The 15615-nt window shown below is 43.0% G+C and overlaps 1 protein-coding gene across 2 annotated transcripts in view; it reads right to left on the bottom strand.

Moving 5' to 3' along the window:
- SHQ1 (SHQ1, H/ACA ribonucleoprotein assembly factor) overlaps positions 1-15615 on the bottom strand; it is a 121782-nt gene that overhangs the window by 51967 nt on the left and 54200 nt on the right. For both annotated transcript variants that reach the window (XM_075938646.2, XM_075938647.2), the window contains exon 11: positions 5327-5447. In XM_075938646.2, coding sequence (XP_075794761.2) covers positions 5327-5447 — 121 coding nt within the window. The remainder of the gene's footprint in view (positions 1-5326; positions 5448-15615) is intronic.

Below are 15615 nucleotides of genomic sequence, written 5' to 3'. Positions count from 1 at the left end.
TGCTCTACCCCAGGGGTAGGCAAGAAAAGCCTGGTCTGCTGGGGGGGGGGGGGGGCACTAGCTGCTCCCCCCCCCCCCAGCAGACCAGGGAGACGGGGGTGGCGGGACCGCCCAAGTCCTCCACAGCTTTGCTCCGTCTCCCTGGTCTGCTGACCTGGGAGACGCGGAGCAAAGCCATGGAGCACGCCCACAGCAGGACAGCCCAAGCGCGCCTGGGCTGTCCCACTGCGGGCGTGCTGCGAGGCTTTGCTCCCTATCTCCCTGGTCTGCTGGTCGGGAGACGGGGAGCAAAGCCGCGGAGCACGCCCGCAGGGGACAGCTCAAGCGCGCCTGGGCTGTCCCGTTGCGGGCGTGCTCCAAGGCTTTGCTCCCCGTCTCCCTGCAGACCAGGGAGACGGGGAGCAGCTTTTCTTGCCCCGGAGGACGGGGGCGGCGGACCGCGGCGCATCTGGTCGTCCCGCCGCTCCCGTCCTCCGGGGCGAGAAAAGCCCCATTCGTAATTGCGGATCCGACATAAGTCGGATCCACGTAATTCGGGGACTGCCTGTATAGCTCAGTTCTGCAGTATTAGTGATTTGTGCTGATACTATGTTGAATCATACAAACCAGTGCATACACTGTTCCCCTGGAGACAGCAGATCTAGTGTTTCTGTGACTGTTTGCTGGAGAAGAGGCTGTACAGTACAGCGGAATGCTTCAAAGTGGCTCAGGGACTGTGCGGCACTTATTGTTAACCGGAAAGGCACAATAAGGGATGACATAGCCCAGAGAGCACTGTTTGGGTGGCCAACAGGCTGATGGTGTCAGGGAACTAATGCTCAGTTAAGCACAAACAGGGAAGGTTAACAACAAAACTCACAGTCCTATGTACCCTAAGAATCCTCACAGCTTCTTCTGGGTACTCTGTTGCTGAAGCAACATCGGGTAACTGCCCGATGTTCCTAGAAATCACTAATATAAACAGACAGCCTGATAGGCAGAGATATGAAGCACATTTATCTCCAGCTCTCAATCAAGAAGTCTGCATTGCGGACATAATTCAAACTGTTTGCTCTAACTGGGTCAGATATGTTTGTCAATAGCTGGTTACAAATATGCGGTTGTACTGTGGACAAGGCCTTAAACAGGAAAGCTTTGTATAATCAGAACTCCAGAACAGATTGAACCTCTCTAGTTTGGCACAATCTGGTCCAGCAACTTCCGTGGTCTGGCATAATTTTAGTTAGTTAGATGTCCACTTATCACGAGTGTGGCCAAGTTTCCCACGGTCCCATAAAGTCTGTTTACAGCCACCAGTCCTGGCTCTCAGTGTTTTGTGCTGTTATTTAGCTCTAATTTACCCCAAGTGTCTTCTAAGAGCCCAGTAAGCAGTGGAAGTGATGGTAATGCTGCTAGACTTGGGGTGGGCAAAAGGATCCAGCCTGCAAAGCAAGTTGATCTGGCCCGCAAAGACCCTGCCACTCGCCCCACCCCTAGGCCAATCAGCGCACTTCTAAACACCACATACTCCTTGCAGGATGGGGGCAGGGTGGGAGGAGACTTTGCATGTTCCCCCTGCCCCAGGGCTAATCAGGGCTTGGGGGAGGGAGAAGCGCATGAAGTCTCCTCCCGCCCTGCAAGGGGCTCACGACTTAAAGTCAATCACCAGCTGCTGGCTCAGTTGGTGGCTGATGCTAAACATGGTGCTCCCTTGCAGGGCAGGGTCAGGGAGTGAGAGATTTCATGTGCTCCCTTTCCCCAGGCCCTGATTGACCTGGGGTAGCAGGGGGGAGCATGCAAAGTCTCCTCCCATTGCCAGGGGCACGGGCACCTAGAGAGAACAGCTGCCAGTTCTCTCTGCAGGCAGCAAAGACTTCGCATGCTCCCCCGCCCCCACACCAATCAGGGTCTGTGGGTGGGGAAGCATGGAAATGTCCTGTCCTCACCCCTTCCAGGGTGGCCCGGGGCCAGTTAAAAAATGTCTGAAGTGTCCCCTGGTCAAAAATTATTGCGCACCCTTGTGCTAGACAATACTGACCTCCCATGGTCTGGCAAATTCTCCGGTATGGCACTGGTCAGGTCCCAAGGTGCGGAATTAGAGAGGTTCAACCTGCACTCCCTTTTAGCCTTGGGATTTGACAGTGCTATAATATTTAAAACTGTCTGAAACCAGTGGCTCCCAAACTGTTGCCTGCTGGAGCAGATCCAAGGAGAACGAATGTGACTGTCTCGATTTTCACAAGTATCCAAGGAAAAAGGAGCTAAGAAACCTGTAAAGCCTGTACAAGCAGATGGAAACAAATAGAGCTCAGGCTCAACAGCTAGTTGCTTACAAATATGAGGCAAGAAAACAGGACCTGCCTTCAAAGTCTGAACCGTCAGTGGGACTGAAGCTGCCAGCCACAAGAAGCAGAGGAACACTCCGGAAGTAGGGGACAATGCATCTTAGTAATGTGTTAAGGGAAGTGTCATGGTGTATATGCACCCCATCCTATCAGAGCGAGGTGGCAGGGGTGTGTAAACACTGTTTGCTCTCGTTGGTCCATTGGTGGCCTGAGTGACTCCATCACCCCAAAGTAGGGCGGCCTCATGGCCCGAGGGTCCATATAATATCCCTTTGATCACAGGGCAGTACAGCCAAGTGGCTGCAGTCTTTACTGTAGTACTTGGATTGAAGGGCAGCACTATCAAATGGACAGAATCTTCAAGTTGCAGAGCAGCACAGCCTAATGGCCAGCGTCCATATAGTAGCTCTCTGGCCACAGGGCACTATAGCCTAGTAGCTAAAGCCTATGAAGTCGCCCATGTCACAGGGCAGCATGGCCCAATGGCCAGACTCTCTGAATTTTTGCAGTTCCTGCGATTGCTGGAGACGAAGGACTTTACAGCCCAGAGTGAGCTGAGCTGCTCCCTTTTATACTGCCCCTGCACTTGGCGCATGTCCAGTACAGCTGGAGGGCGGGACTTCCTCTGACCACAGGGCATTAACCACCCCCTTCCTGGCCCTGTGCAGTGGATGCATATCCCGTCACAAGAAGCAAAGAGCCAGTAACACAGAACAAAACAAAGAACAAAAGCAGACAGTACAATCAAGTCATTTAAAAAAGAACAATTAACAACAGCTATAAATACATCTTCTTCCTCCCATCCCTTTTCAATGTAAGCAATTGCGAGAGCTGCCACAGGAATGCTGGGTGATCACCCATGAGAGCAGAGAGGGCTCATGTGATCATTCTATTAAGATGTGGTCTCCACATTATGAAAAAGTTTGAGAATCTCTGTTAGCAGATCCGTCAATTCCTATTTCTGAGTCTCCTATGTATTATCTGGACTCATATGTGAACCTAACAAATTCCTGCAACATTTGTTAGTGAAAAGCATTAAGGCTCTGATTCAAGAAAAGATCTCTGTTCAGCATCATGTGCTTAATTTCAAGCGTACGGTTCAGTATTATCCTGGATAGAAATGGACATACGCACATGGTTAAATGCTTTCCTGATTCGGGACCTAAAAATAGGAGATTGATTCTGCAGTTCCTCTGTCTCTTGCTCTCCTAATGACAGGCAACTATTGTGCCATATCATAATGATAGTAAGATAGCTTAATTGCTTCTTTCCAGAGGATGTCAGTTCTGCTTAACTGATACCTAATGCATGTGTCTTGCAGTAAATGTATTAATCTATAAGTACCCTACATTTTCCTCCGCTGCATTTGAAGAAAGGCTAAGTTCCAATGACTGGCTTTCTAAATGCTATATTCACTGACATGGACAGCAGCAATACTTTTCTCCTAGGACTCATTTATTCGTGAAAGATGCATAAAAAAAACCTTCTGTCTTCATTTATTGTACTTTCTCGACTAAAGCTTCAGTCTGCTTATGAATTCTCTAGTAGCTCTCTAAATTGGCCTAATTGAATAAATGAAAACATACTGAATTGCCAATATTTTGATATACTGGGATTAAACAGTTTTATACCATAGATTTCTGCCACCCCCATTCTTCATAGTGGGAGCAAAATTAATTATTTAAAATGTACTAAAGAGCAAAAGAATAAACAATCAAGTAATACATAGAATTTAATAATAAGCAGTTGTGAATTGCAGAGTTATTATTCATTGAGAGATTCCGGTGATGTCAAACCACATGTATTTTAATAAAATAAAAATTAAATTCCTTTTCATATTTCCCTTCCTGCTCCAATACCTGCTGTGAAATATTTTTGAGCATGTCATCTAAGATAATCTGCTTTTTGGAACTGGTGGATTTAGAGGATTCATAATTTCTTGTGGATCTCTCAGTGTTAAATTAGAGTCTGCTAACAAGTCATCAAACTACACCAAGATGATACTATATTATACTGTATATTGTACATCAATTACCATTCCTTCAGGAGCAAGATCTTCACAGAATGGTTTTAACCTATCCACGTATGGTACTTTTACAACCAGGTCTGTACCAGGGCATTCTGGGCTTCGGAGACCATGGTACCTACACCGTTGCTTGGGGTAAGGGCTTTTGGGTAGTAAACATTGCATTGACGGGTGGAAGACAAGCTGGACCTGTGCTAAAAACCTCATTCTAAACGCTGAAACAAACTGGTACAACCTATAAATGTAAAACATCTGAGTCAGCTGTTTTGTGCAGATGAAATATTCCATGTGTGTTGTTAGCTCAAGACATCCAGTTCAGGATTTCTGAGTTGCCACATACTTTTTTCAAAAAGTACTTGGAGACTTTTCAGGCCCAGAGTGGGGAGTAAAGGGGAACAGCTCCCAGCTCCTGGAAGAGGCAAAGACTAAAGTGGAAGGGATGAGGTTGGGGACTAGCCTTCCCCAGCAAGCCTTTCAGCACTTGTGGATGTGCACGTCCCATAGTTCCAGCAGTGATTAAAGCTCCCGGGGCTTCAGCTGCTGGCATGGTCAAAGTAGCAGTGGCAGTGGCCTAGTGCCCCGGGCTCTTTTAACTCGTTCGGCTTTGGAGCTGCTGCTCCCCTTCCCTCCCCTTCCTATCAGTGGCCCTGTGTGCAGTTATATGAACAGTCCTATAAAATTGCCACTTTGCACCTCCCTTACGTATTAGTCATCTGCAAACAAATGGAATTTATGTTCTTATTCAAAAGCAAACCTTCCTTTCTTCTTCTGATACCAACATTATTAAAAAAAAATAAATTATGCCTTTTTCTGTCGTGCGTGAACAGCATGTTAGATAAGTTCAATACATAAAAGCAATTTATGATTCTAAAAAAGGATTTTTTTTTTTCATTTTGAGTCTACAAATTATCAACACTTGTTCCTGGATAAAATATGCTAAAAGATCTCTCAGAATAGAAACAGATTTAAAACTTACTTGATTTTTTGAATCCAAATACAATAGTCTGTAATGTAGAGATCATTAAGGATGTAGGCAGGGTCATTTTCTCGAAAAATCTTGTGAATGTCCAGCAGACACTTCAAAACAGCACTTTTACCTGGAAAAGCATTTATATTTTTTGAAAAAATAAATACAAATCTAAATCATTACAATCTTACACCTGCAATAAACATTTCATTGCAACACTTTATATCTGTGGCAGCAATCTTACTACTTTTTTCTGTTGAGTTAGTGCCTCAATCATTTGATTGGAATTCTTCACTCATTTGTCTATTAATTTATAAAAAAAATATAGGGAGTAGAGATTTAGGTCCCACTTACACAAGTTCTCTTCCACTGGTCTTCCTCTGCTTGCACACAGCCTCACTGAAATCCATGTAAATGTGCCAATTTGGAGTAGGGATGTTAGAAAGCGTTTTGGGGATTTTTTTGGTAGTAAATGTGAACATGTTTACATAGGGGGCTGGCACCACAGGAATTAGTGTGTGGGGGGAGCTAGCTTTTAAGCATGCTTCCTACAAGCACCGGCTCCTGTGGGGCCGCCAGCCTCCCCACCCCCACATTACTGTCTCAGAGGCAGCAGCATGGGGAGAGGGGAGTTGGCTCCCGAGGAGTCTGCTTAAAAGCCAACTCCCCACTAGCACCAGCTCCCAATTGCTCCCCGCCACTTGCGCTGCCTCTGATACAGAAGCAGCAGCGCAGGAGGATCCCTGCACGTAACCGTGAAGGTTAATCGATGAACCCAGGCTCATCGGTTATCCATTTAAATATGTATATTAACACATCCCTAATTTGAAGTCCATTGCAGGATCTGATCCTTAGTCCTCAGTGTTTCCTGCTGCTGTCAGTGATAGACTGGTTGGCAGCTCAAACCTCTGGGATAAAAAGAGCTTATCATACAGTCCTAATAACTAAAAAAATATAAATCCATTTTTAAAATGACTGGATAAATCTCTGGAAAATGAACATTTAGCAGCAAAAATACATTTTCTTATTTCATAACCAAAGGAGACTTGTTCTGCTCCATTCTTCTTTCATGGGTCCCTCTTTCTACAAAGCGAATGTTTAGCTACAAGCATTTCCTAATGATTTAGAACTTCTTCACATCCTTTTTTTTTTCAAAAGCCTCAAAACCACTAAGACTTAAGAATTAGTGAGAACACTTTTTAAATGTATATTTTTACTAGGCAGTGAAAATAAGCAGGACTAATAAACAAAAATAAAGTGTGCAGAGGGGAATCTAGCAGTCTCCTCTGTTTGGGTCAGCTTCGCCTAGATTATTTTTTTAATCTTAAATAAAAATTAAGATATTCAAGAAATCAACTCAGAACTCCCCCTGCTGTCCAGCCAGGAGATTTAATCAGAGAAGTGCCCCAGACTGAGTGCGTTTATGCCAGTTTCCAGGACAAATAAGGGGGAAATGGGAAAGTTGTTGTTCAAGAGGGTATAAATCAGTGGCAGATGTGAAGAAACTGAAGAAATGTTGCACTGGTGGAGAACTACTCAAATAGAAAACTGAAGAGAGAATCAGATGCAAATTAAGATGCATAAGCAAGGGGCTGAGCTATAACTTCTAAACTTTATCATCCTTAATATCTGACAAGACAGACTATTCCGAGTTGAAAAGCAGCAGCCTCATTTTCTTAAAAATTGACAATGGAGTAAAAACCTTGTTAGCTGTCAAACTGCCACCCAGAACAGCTTACAGAGTATGTGTATATATAATGTTATATATATATTGTGTGTATATATATTATGTATAAAACCAGTTTTAAAAGTTTTCAGGACAAATAAGGGGCAAGGAAAGGACCGGGTTAGAGGGTCTCTCTTTCTAATGCCCCGTAATTCCTTGATTCTATTCACTGACATTCATGGGGGTTTGGTGGCTTATCTGACAGGTCCTCTGCTGCAGCAAACAGCAGACTGTTGCATAAAAAAGCCTCTGCCTGAGCTTACTTGATTTATATACAAGGATTTTCTAAAGCTACACCAAACTGTAAGGTCTAAGGTTTGAAACTGCAACTTATTGTGATCTTTGTCAAACTTTGTAATCTGTGTAATGCTCAGAAATTTACAGTAAACTGCAACTGCGTAATCTTTGTAACTCTCAGCCACCTTGCTTGTAACTTTCCCTAAGGGTACGTCTAGACTACATGCCTCTGGCGACAGAGGCATGTAGATTAGGCTACCCGACATAGTAAAATGAAGCGGCGATTTAAATAATCGCCGCTTCATTTAAATTTACATGGCTGCCGCGCTGAGCCGACAAACAGCTGATCAGCTGTTTGTCGTCTCAGCGCGATAGTCTGGACGCGCGGGTGTCGACATCAAAGGTATTTGTCGACCACCCAGGTAAACCTCATCTCAGGAGGCATACCTGGGTGGTCGACAAATACCTTTGATGTCGACACCCGCACGTCCAGACTATCGCGCTGAGCCGACAAACAGCTGATCAGCTGTTTGTCGGCTCAGCGCGGCAGCCATGTAAATTTAAATGAAGTGGCGATTATTTAAATCGCCGTTTCATTTTACTATGTCGGGTAGCCTAATCTACATGCCTCTGTCGCCGGAGGCATGTAGTCTAGACGTACCCTAAGATGCATTCTCCCCTGGATGAATGGAGAGAGAGCCTGAGTGTGAGTATGTTTGAAGAAGGCTTGGAACAATGTAGCACATTTCAATGAGTCATCACAGTCTGGGCATGCTCCTTGCTGGATAAAGGGAAGTCTGGGCATGCTCCCTGATGACAAGGTGAATGCGTCACAGGGGCCATTCAGACACAATATAAGGAGAGGGAGCACATATGAAACTCTCTTCCTTTCCTTCCCCTGCTCCTGAGAAGCTCCTCTCCAGTGTCTCTCCTGACCAGCTTCCTCAACCATGATGAGCAGATAGACCCTCCAGGATCCACATGCCTTGGCTCCTTCTGCAACCCATATGTCTGTGTAAGTGTGTGAGTGCCTGACGGCAGGAATGAATGGGTGTGAATGAATGGAGGGTGTGTGTGTGTGTGAGCGAGAGAGTGAGTTCTATCCTCTTTAGTTTAAATCTTTGGTGCCTGCTTACTCCTCTTTAGTTTTACCTAGTGGAAATAAACCCATACTAGTGTAACCCTGGGTGGTCTCCAGTGAGAATATTTTTGGGGTAACACAGACCAACTTAACAATTCCAAAGCACTGTCTAGTGTCCCTCTACACTAAATAGAAAAGGAGTTTCTCATTTCATTGCTACAACAATTTCACAAAGTCAGGATCCATCCAGTATACTAAGGGACATGGAGGGGAAATACGTTTTGTTAAAGTTCTACTCTGTTTAGTTAAGACACAATGGATGTTGTCACAGATTTCATTTTCATCACATTGTCCCTCATGTTGCACATTGTTTACACTGGTACAAAGAAAAAGAGGGAACACACTGTGTGAGTGCGACAAGTGATAATTCAGTAGGGCAGTGGTTTTCAACCTATTCATTTTGTAGAACCCATAGGGGCTCACAGACTATATCAAGTATCTCCAAAACACCCTGCATCTCAATTTGAAGTTTTTAGGGTTCCACAAATGAAAAAAAAAGGCTGAAAACCACTGCTGTAGGGTTGTAGAGATAGGCACCCCAACTCAACAGGGAATTGGGAGGAGGACAAAAGAACGGAACCGCCCCATGGACACCAATTAAGAGATTCAAAGATCCTTCAGGGTACACTTGGAGAGACTGCTCATTGTGGGCATACACAGTTCTTATCCAGGCCTGAAGACACCAAAAGCATACAGTCTACCTAAGGGTGGCATAAATGTATAAATGTATAAGCTATCACATAGGAACTGCAGGCAAGCCTTTGCTGTGGTTTGAGAGCTCCCTTGCAGCAGTTCTCAAAGTGGGGTCTTCAAGGGTACTCCGGGGAGTACGAGTCATGTCTGTGGCATCCAGGCCTGCTGCTCAACTCCCCTTCCCTCCCAATGACTCCTGCACAAGGTGGAATAGCTGTTCAGCAGCCTGCAGGAAGTGCTGCAAGGGAGGGGAGGAACAGGGATGGGGCACAGTCAGGTGAAGGGGAGAAAAGAGACAGAAAAGAGTAGGAGGCAGGGTGGGTCTTGCAATTTTTGGTACTGTGCAAAGAGGTGAGGATACCCCAAATGAAAGCTGAAGAAGGAAAATCTATTTACAAAGTAATGACAAGTGTTAAAGAACATGCACAGGATCAACGTGAGTGTTTGTGAACTAAAGTTTTTTGTTTGTTTGTTTCATCTTAGGTATTTGCTGCACCAAAAATTTTCCTGTCATACAATGATCACAGAAACAAACCTAAGCATGCTAAATGGAATTCACTTTAAGGCATCTTAAATAATGGAAATATTAATCAGTAACAATTTACTTTATTTGTAAAGTTACGGTATTACATTGTATTGAGCAGTTCATAAACTGCTTTAAACAAACAGATGTTTCCTGACTGTTTAAAAGTTAGTGGAACAGAATAAAACATAAATACCTAAAAAGATCCTAACCCTGTAAGAGAATTGAAAATAATGATTTATAAATATTTATGAAATGTTATTATATTAAACATAAAAAGTGTTGTAAGAGCCAGTACATTTGCTCATGGATTGCTGGACTCCATAGGAGTTCACTGCTAGGACTGCCTACAACAGAAATCCCACAATTTTCAACTCATGGAGTTTCAGGGGGACTTTTTCCCCACCCATGACTTAAATGATTTTACGTATAATTTGGCCTCTACGTCAATCATTTGATACAACAGAAATAAAGTCACTGTAATCTAGCTTTTTCATAGGCTCAATGGCTCATGCATTAAAAATAAAACATTTATGAAATAACAGAAAACTATAAAATCCATTCAGCTATTTTTTATCTCCTCAATCTGATTTTTTTTCTCCCTACAGCATCATATCAAGTAAATTAACTTCTCTTCCCAATGGCATTTCTATATATTTCTTCACACACTTGCAAGCTGCAAAATGAGTTTGCATCTAAAGAAAAAAACTGAACTTTGTTATCTGATTCTTAAAGGTATTAAAGGATAGCATGAAATTGAATATATGAGGACTATAAAACATGGTACCAAGACCTTATGTTTATACCAACTTAGTCATCAGATTCTGAGATATATAATCTCAAGAATATTTAAGCCAAGACAGCTATATTAAAAATTCAATGAAACTTTATGCCAAACACCACATAATATACGTACACACATATATATGCATGTGTTTGGTGAGGTTTATTTATATTATATATATATATATATATATATATATATATATGCACACACACAAACATGAATGAATGAATGCAAATGAACATTAGAATATTTTGGATCAATTTAAAAGTTCATTTCAAAGTGTCAAATGCAATATATAGCGTGACTGGAACAAGAACTACTGTGCAATTCTGAATCTTCAAAGATCCTTGTTGGCAAATATAATCCTTGACTTGTTGGCAAACATAGTAATTTTACAGTTATGTGTTTTATAATTTGATGGCAGGTTCAATCAATCACCTGTCTGTTGGTCCTATAACAGAGTCCACTGAAAGTAAACCAGACAAAGTTTATACTTGTTTCATAACAGAGGGTGGCTACAGATGGCCACCACTCTGTTACGGAACAAGCAGAAATCTCTAGGTACTAACATCTATCAAGAAAACATAAGAAGTTGAGAACTACAAATCAATCTTTTTTATATGTAATTAGACATTAAATTATTTATTATTCATATGTATGCTGAAAAAAACAGAACATTCTTTAACCTCACAGAAAGGAGTACAATGGTTTATATCTTTACAAGCAGCTAATAAATGTAAAATACACAAATTAGCATTACCTAGTCTAGGGATGTTAGCGTGTAGTCGCTTAAAAGATTAGCCGATAAGCCTGAGCTTATTGGTTAATCATAATGACGACATGCAGCCCCTCTCTTGTTGCCACTGTATCAGAAGTGCTGCCTGCCCCATCCCCTGCTGCCTCCTACAGATGCAGCAGTGGGGGTGGGGGGGAAGGGGAGAGGTGGCTGTCCATTCTGCTGCCTCTGTGGGAGAACGGGGTGGGAAGGGGAGGGAGACAGGCAGTTCCACAGAAGCCAGCAAGCACAGAGAACTGGCTTAAAAGCCAGATCCCCGTGCATGTTGACTCCCACATGCCCCCCACCCTGCATTGCTACCTCTGATAGAGAGGCAGCATCAGCGCAGGGGGAGAGAGGGCTGGTAGACACAGGAAGCAGCTTTCAAGCCAGCTCCCCACACGTATCAGCTCCCACAGAGTTGCCTCCCTCCCCGCGCGGGCAAGTGGGAACCTGTGCTCGTGGGGAGCTGATTTTTAACACCCCTCCCCCTAAGCACTGTCTCCTGCTGCCCCACGAGTGTAAATACGTAACAGAAAAAAAAAACACCAACAGTTACACCTTACAAAAATACATAGTAATTAACATCCCTAATCTAGTCATATAAATACTGACAGAAATAATATACATCTCCTATATTTTGAAAAAAATTATATGATGCCTACAGGTTTACTGGAGAGGAAAAATAATGTTTATATAAATATACCAAAGCTACAAATGATTAATTTGAGCTTAATCCTCAGTTTTTATATACTTATTTATTTTTGATGCAATTTTATAGCTTGTATGTACCAATAACTCAGAAATCAGAAGTTTATCAAATCCAATATAAATCGAGTTTGTACATGTATTCAGATAACTTAGATATGACAGAATATTGCAATCCAAGTATTCAAACTTAAATAGTTTTGTTGCAAAAGCATTTAAAAACATTCAAAGCATTGATCATCCTGAGAAATCTTTCTAGCAGTCTTAATACAAATTAACCTACTGGGCTTCTCTTATGACTAATGAAGAACTGATCTAAATGAATGTCTCACCTACTTTATCAACCAGCTCAAAACAATCAATATTTTGATTAAGGGCAAACTCTCAATGTAGCCCTGCATCTTCAAAGCAAATTCACTCTCAGTTTTCCTTTATGAGTTACCTGTCCAACATTCATAGTGTTATATTCTGTTAAAGTGCTACTATTCTTCAGCCTTTGCAAAGTGTACATCTAGTACACAGAGTCTCAGACTTTAGGTTATGCATTTTGTGTACGTTATCAAACAAACACATCAAACACTATCACAGCTGCAATTAAATTCTTTGCCCACATATCCTATACAAATGTAAATTCCAAATATATTAGTATACTATGCTCTAGCTGCTTTTATCTTCATCTAGGAAAAGGGCTCAACTGATTACTCACTTGCTGAAAGTTAAGCACATGCTTAAGTGTTTTGCTGGATTCAGGTCAAGAGGAATGGTTTTATGGGTAAGATTAGCTTCCTACTGATGAAAACAAGTCACATTTACCTGTACATTTGCATACATTATAAAGCCTGAAGTTGGCAGTTCAGTGCAACCAATACTCCAAAAATAAATATGGTAAAATATAAACATCCAACCCATCATAAAATATATATAAAATAATATTGTACTTACTTTTATTATGCTTTCAGTAGTATATACAACATACTAGGCATTATATAAAAACAAAGACAGGCCCCAAAGACCTTCTAAGATTTTCCATGGAATTTTAAGAAATAAACATTTTGTTGTGTGTTACTTGTAGTATGCCTTTTAGATAGCACAAGCACAAAACTTTACGTTAATGTGGTTTGACCGTCCATCTCCTTTTTCAAATTCATACACAGGTTCATACTTATTTTATTCTGTTTTCTGATAAAATATGTAGCTACTAAATACACTTAACATTAGTTATATTCTTACACATTTTTTAGTTTAAGGCCTTATATACACTACTTTCTAAATGACAGTAGCAAGAAATAACTTAAGCACACAGATATTGGCATTTTCATCTGTGTTGATATTAGGGTTGTAAGCGACTACTCGCTCCCCTCCCATCCCACTGCCTCTGTATTAGAGGCAGCAAGGGGCGGGGGAAGCAGGAGTTGGTCCTGGGGAGAACCGTCTTTTAAACCCGTTCCCCCCCCCCCCAGCATCGTCTCTGCGATGCAGTGGGGGAGGGACAGAGGAGGCAAAGATGTAGCAATCTGGGAACCAGCACAAACTGGGACTGCTCAGTCCCGGCTCGCGCTGAGTTCCGGATCTACCCACACGGTGGCTCTGCCTTTTAAATGTAGTAGGAGCCACCTGGCTCTTACTACATTTAAAATGCAGACATAGCAGTTCCAGAGCCAGTTTGCACTGGCTGCAGGAGTTACCCCTACTGTGGCTCTGAGAAGCACCTCCCCTTATCACCTAACCATGTACTCGATACAAACTGTATTGACTACACGATTAGCCAAATACCCACTCCTTAACATTCTTAGTTGATACTAATCATCTTTGTCTATACCACCATCACCATATTAACTATTTTGCCCTTCCACCCAACAAATTAAGACTATTTTCCTCTTCCAAATTAATCCATTAGAATATATGTAGTTTCTCAAGTAATGGCTTATATAAAGTGCAGTTTGTCTTTTTACCAATGAAAATATATACTGAAATGGGCAAGCATTTACTTTCTTGTGCCTTGCATGCACAAACTGAGCTCTTGAAATTCCACCCACAACTCTGATAATCAACCAACCAATACAGCCAATCACATCTCTTCCTGCAATGGTCTCCTAGGTAACTTATACAGCACAAGAAATTCATGGCATACAGCTAAATGAAACTAAACCTGTTGTACTTCCATTTTTTTCAATGCTTTTCAACAGTTAAGTGTTAAAATGACAAAAGTTTCGATAGCTCACAGGATATATGACAGCTGAGGCCCTACCAAATTCACTGTCCATTTTGGTACTTTCTTGGTTCACAGGATTTAAAAAATAGTAAATTTCATAGTTTAAGCAATTTACATTTGAAATTTCACAGTGTTGTAATTGCAAGGGTCTAGACACAAAAAGGACTTGTGGGGGTTGCAAGGTTATTTTAAGGATGGCTATGGTACTACTACCTTTACTCCTACACTACTTTTAGTGGTGGCACTGCCTTCAGAGCTGGGCAAATGGAAAGCGGCAGCTGCTGGCCTGCACTGCTGCTGGCAGTATGCTGCCCTTCAGAGCTGGCCACCAGCCACTATTCTCTGGCTGCCCACTACTCTGAATGCTGTGCAGAAATAAGGGAGGTGATATCATGACTCCCCTGCAACTCCCTTTTGGATCAGGACCCCCAGCTTCAGGAATACTGATGTTCCCTCCCCGCCCACCCATGGGCGGCTGGTGAAGGCAGAGCTGGGGGAGGAAAGCCCCCAACCCTGCCCCTACTGCCCAGGCCACACCCTCCATCATGCGTAGGGCGGGCAGCACATGGCCCGAGCCTCTCCAGGCCCAGAGCATGGGAAGAGTGGGCGGCCCGCAGCCCCCAGACTTCCTAGTACCAGAGAACGGGGAGAGCAGGTGGTGTGTGACCCCCAGGCTCTCCAGCCCCAGAGCATGGGGAGGGCGGGTGGCATGTAGCCCCCAGCATCCACAGCAGTAGAGCACAGGGAGGGTGGGCAATGCGCAGCCCCCCGCCTCCCCAGCCCCGGAGCACGGGGAGAGAGGGCGCTCAGGGGTAGTAACACTCTGCCTCCAGAACACCTACAGTAGATATTCTGGGGGGGGCAGAGTGTGGGCGGGGCCAGTCTGGTAGTTTGGAAAGGCAATGCCTTCCCCGCCTAGAATACCAGCCACTTATGCCTCCACCCCCTATGAAATCTGTGTAGTAGATGGTAAAAGCATACAAAAGAACAGATTTCATATGAGGAGACCACATTTCATTGGCCAGGATGCATTTTTCAGGGCTGTGAATTTGGTAGGGCCCTAATGAGAGGGCACACAAGTATTCTTGCTCCAAATTATTCACTTAAGGCTTTATAGTTTTCTACAGGGACTGAACATGCTTCGCACCTTTGAAGTCAGAATGTTTAGAATCCACTCAGGTTTGATCATGACAAGACTGCTTCTGTTGCGCAATGACTTATATGGGAGTGACTCTGGTTTGTTCTTAATGAACATATCTATTGCTTTTATTATGAACACGGCACCATAGGTGTAGTTAACAATCCAACGGTCACATTTTCTACTGGTGTTCTAATTGAATTTAAGCTAGTTGCAGCAATTCACACAGACAAAGAATTTGGCCTTGCGTCAGTCATATAATGAAAGGGATGATATCATCCGATTATGCCCTATAATTTTTTATTGGCATTTTTCTCTTCTGCTCAGATTGTCTGTTTGCTCCAACTATCTTCTGATG

Source organism: Pelodiscus sinensis, chromosome 11 (genome assembly GCF_052426305.1).
Source record: "Pelodiscus sinensis isolate ZL-2025 chromosome 11, ASM5242630v1, whole genome shotgun sequence".
In the NCBI taxonomy this organism is placed as follows: domain Eukaryota; kingdom Metazoa; phylum Chordata; order Testudines; family Trionychidae; genus Pelodiscus; species Pelodiscus sinensis.
This window is presented reverse-complemented; position numbering and strand designations above follow the sequence as displayed.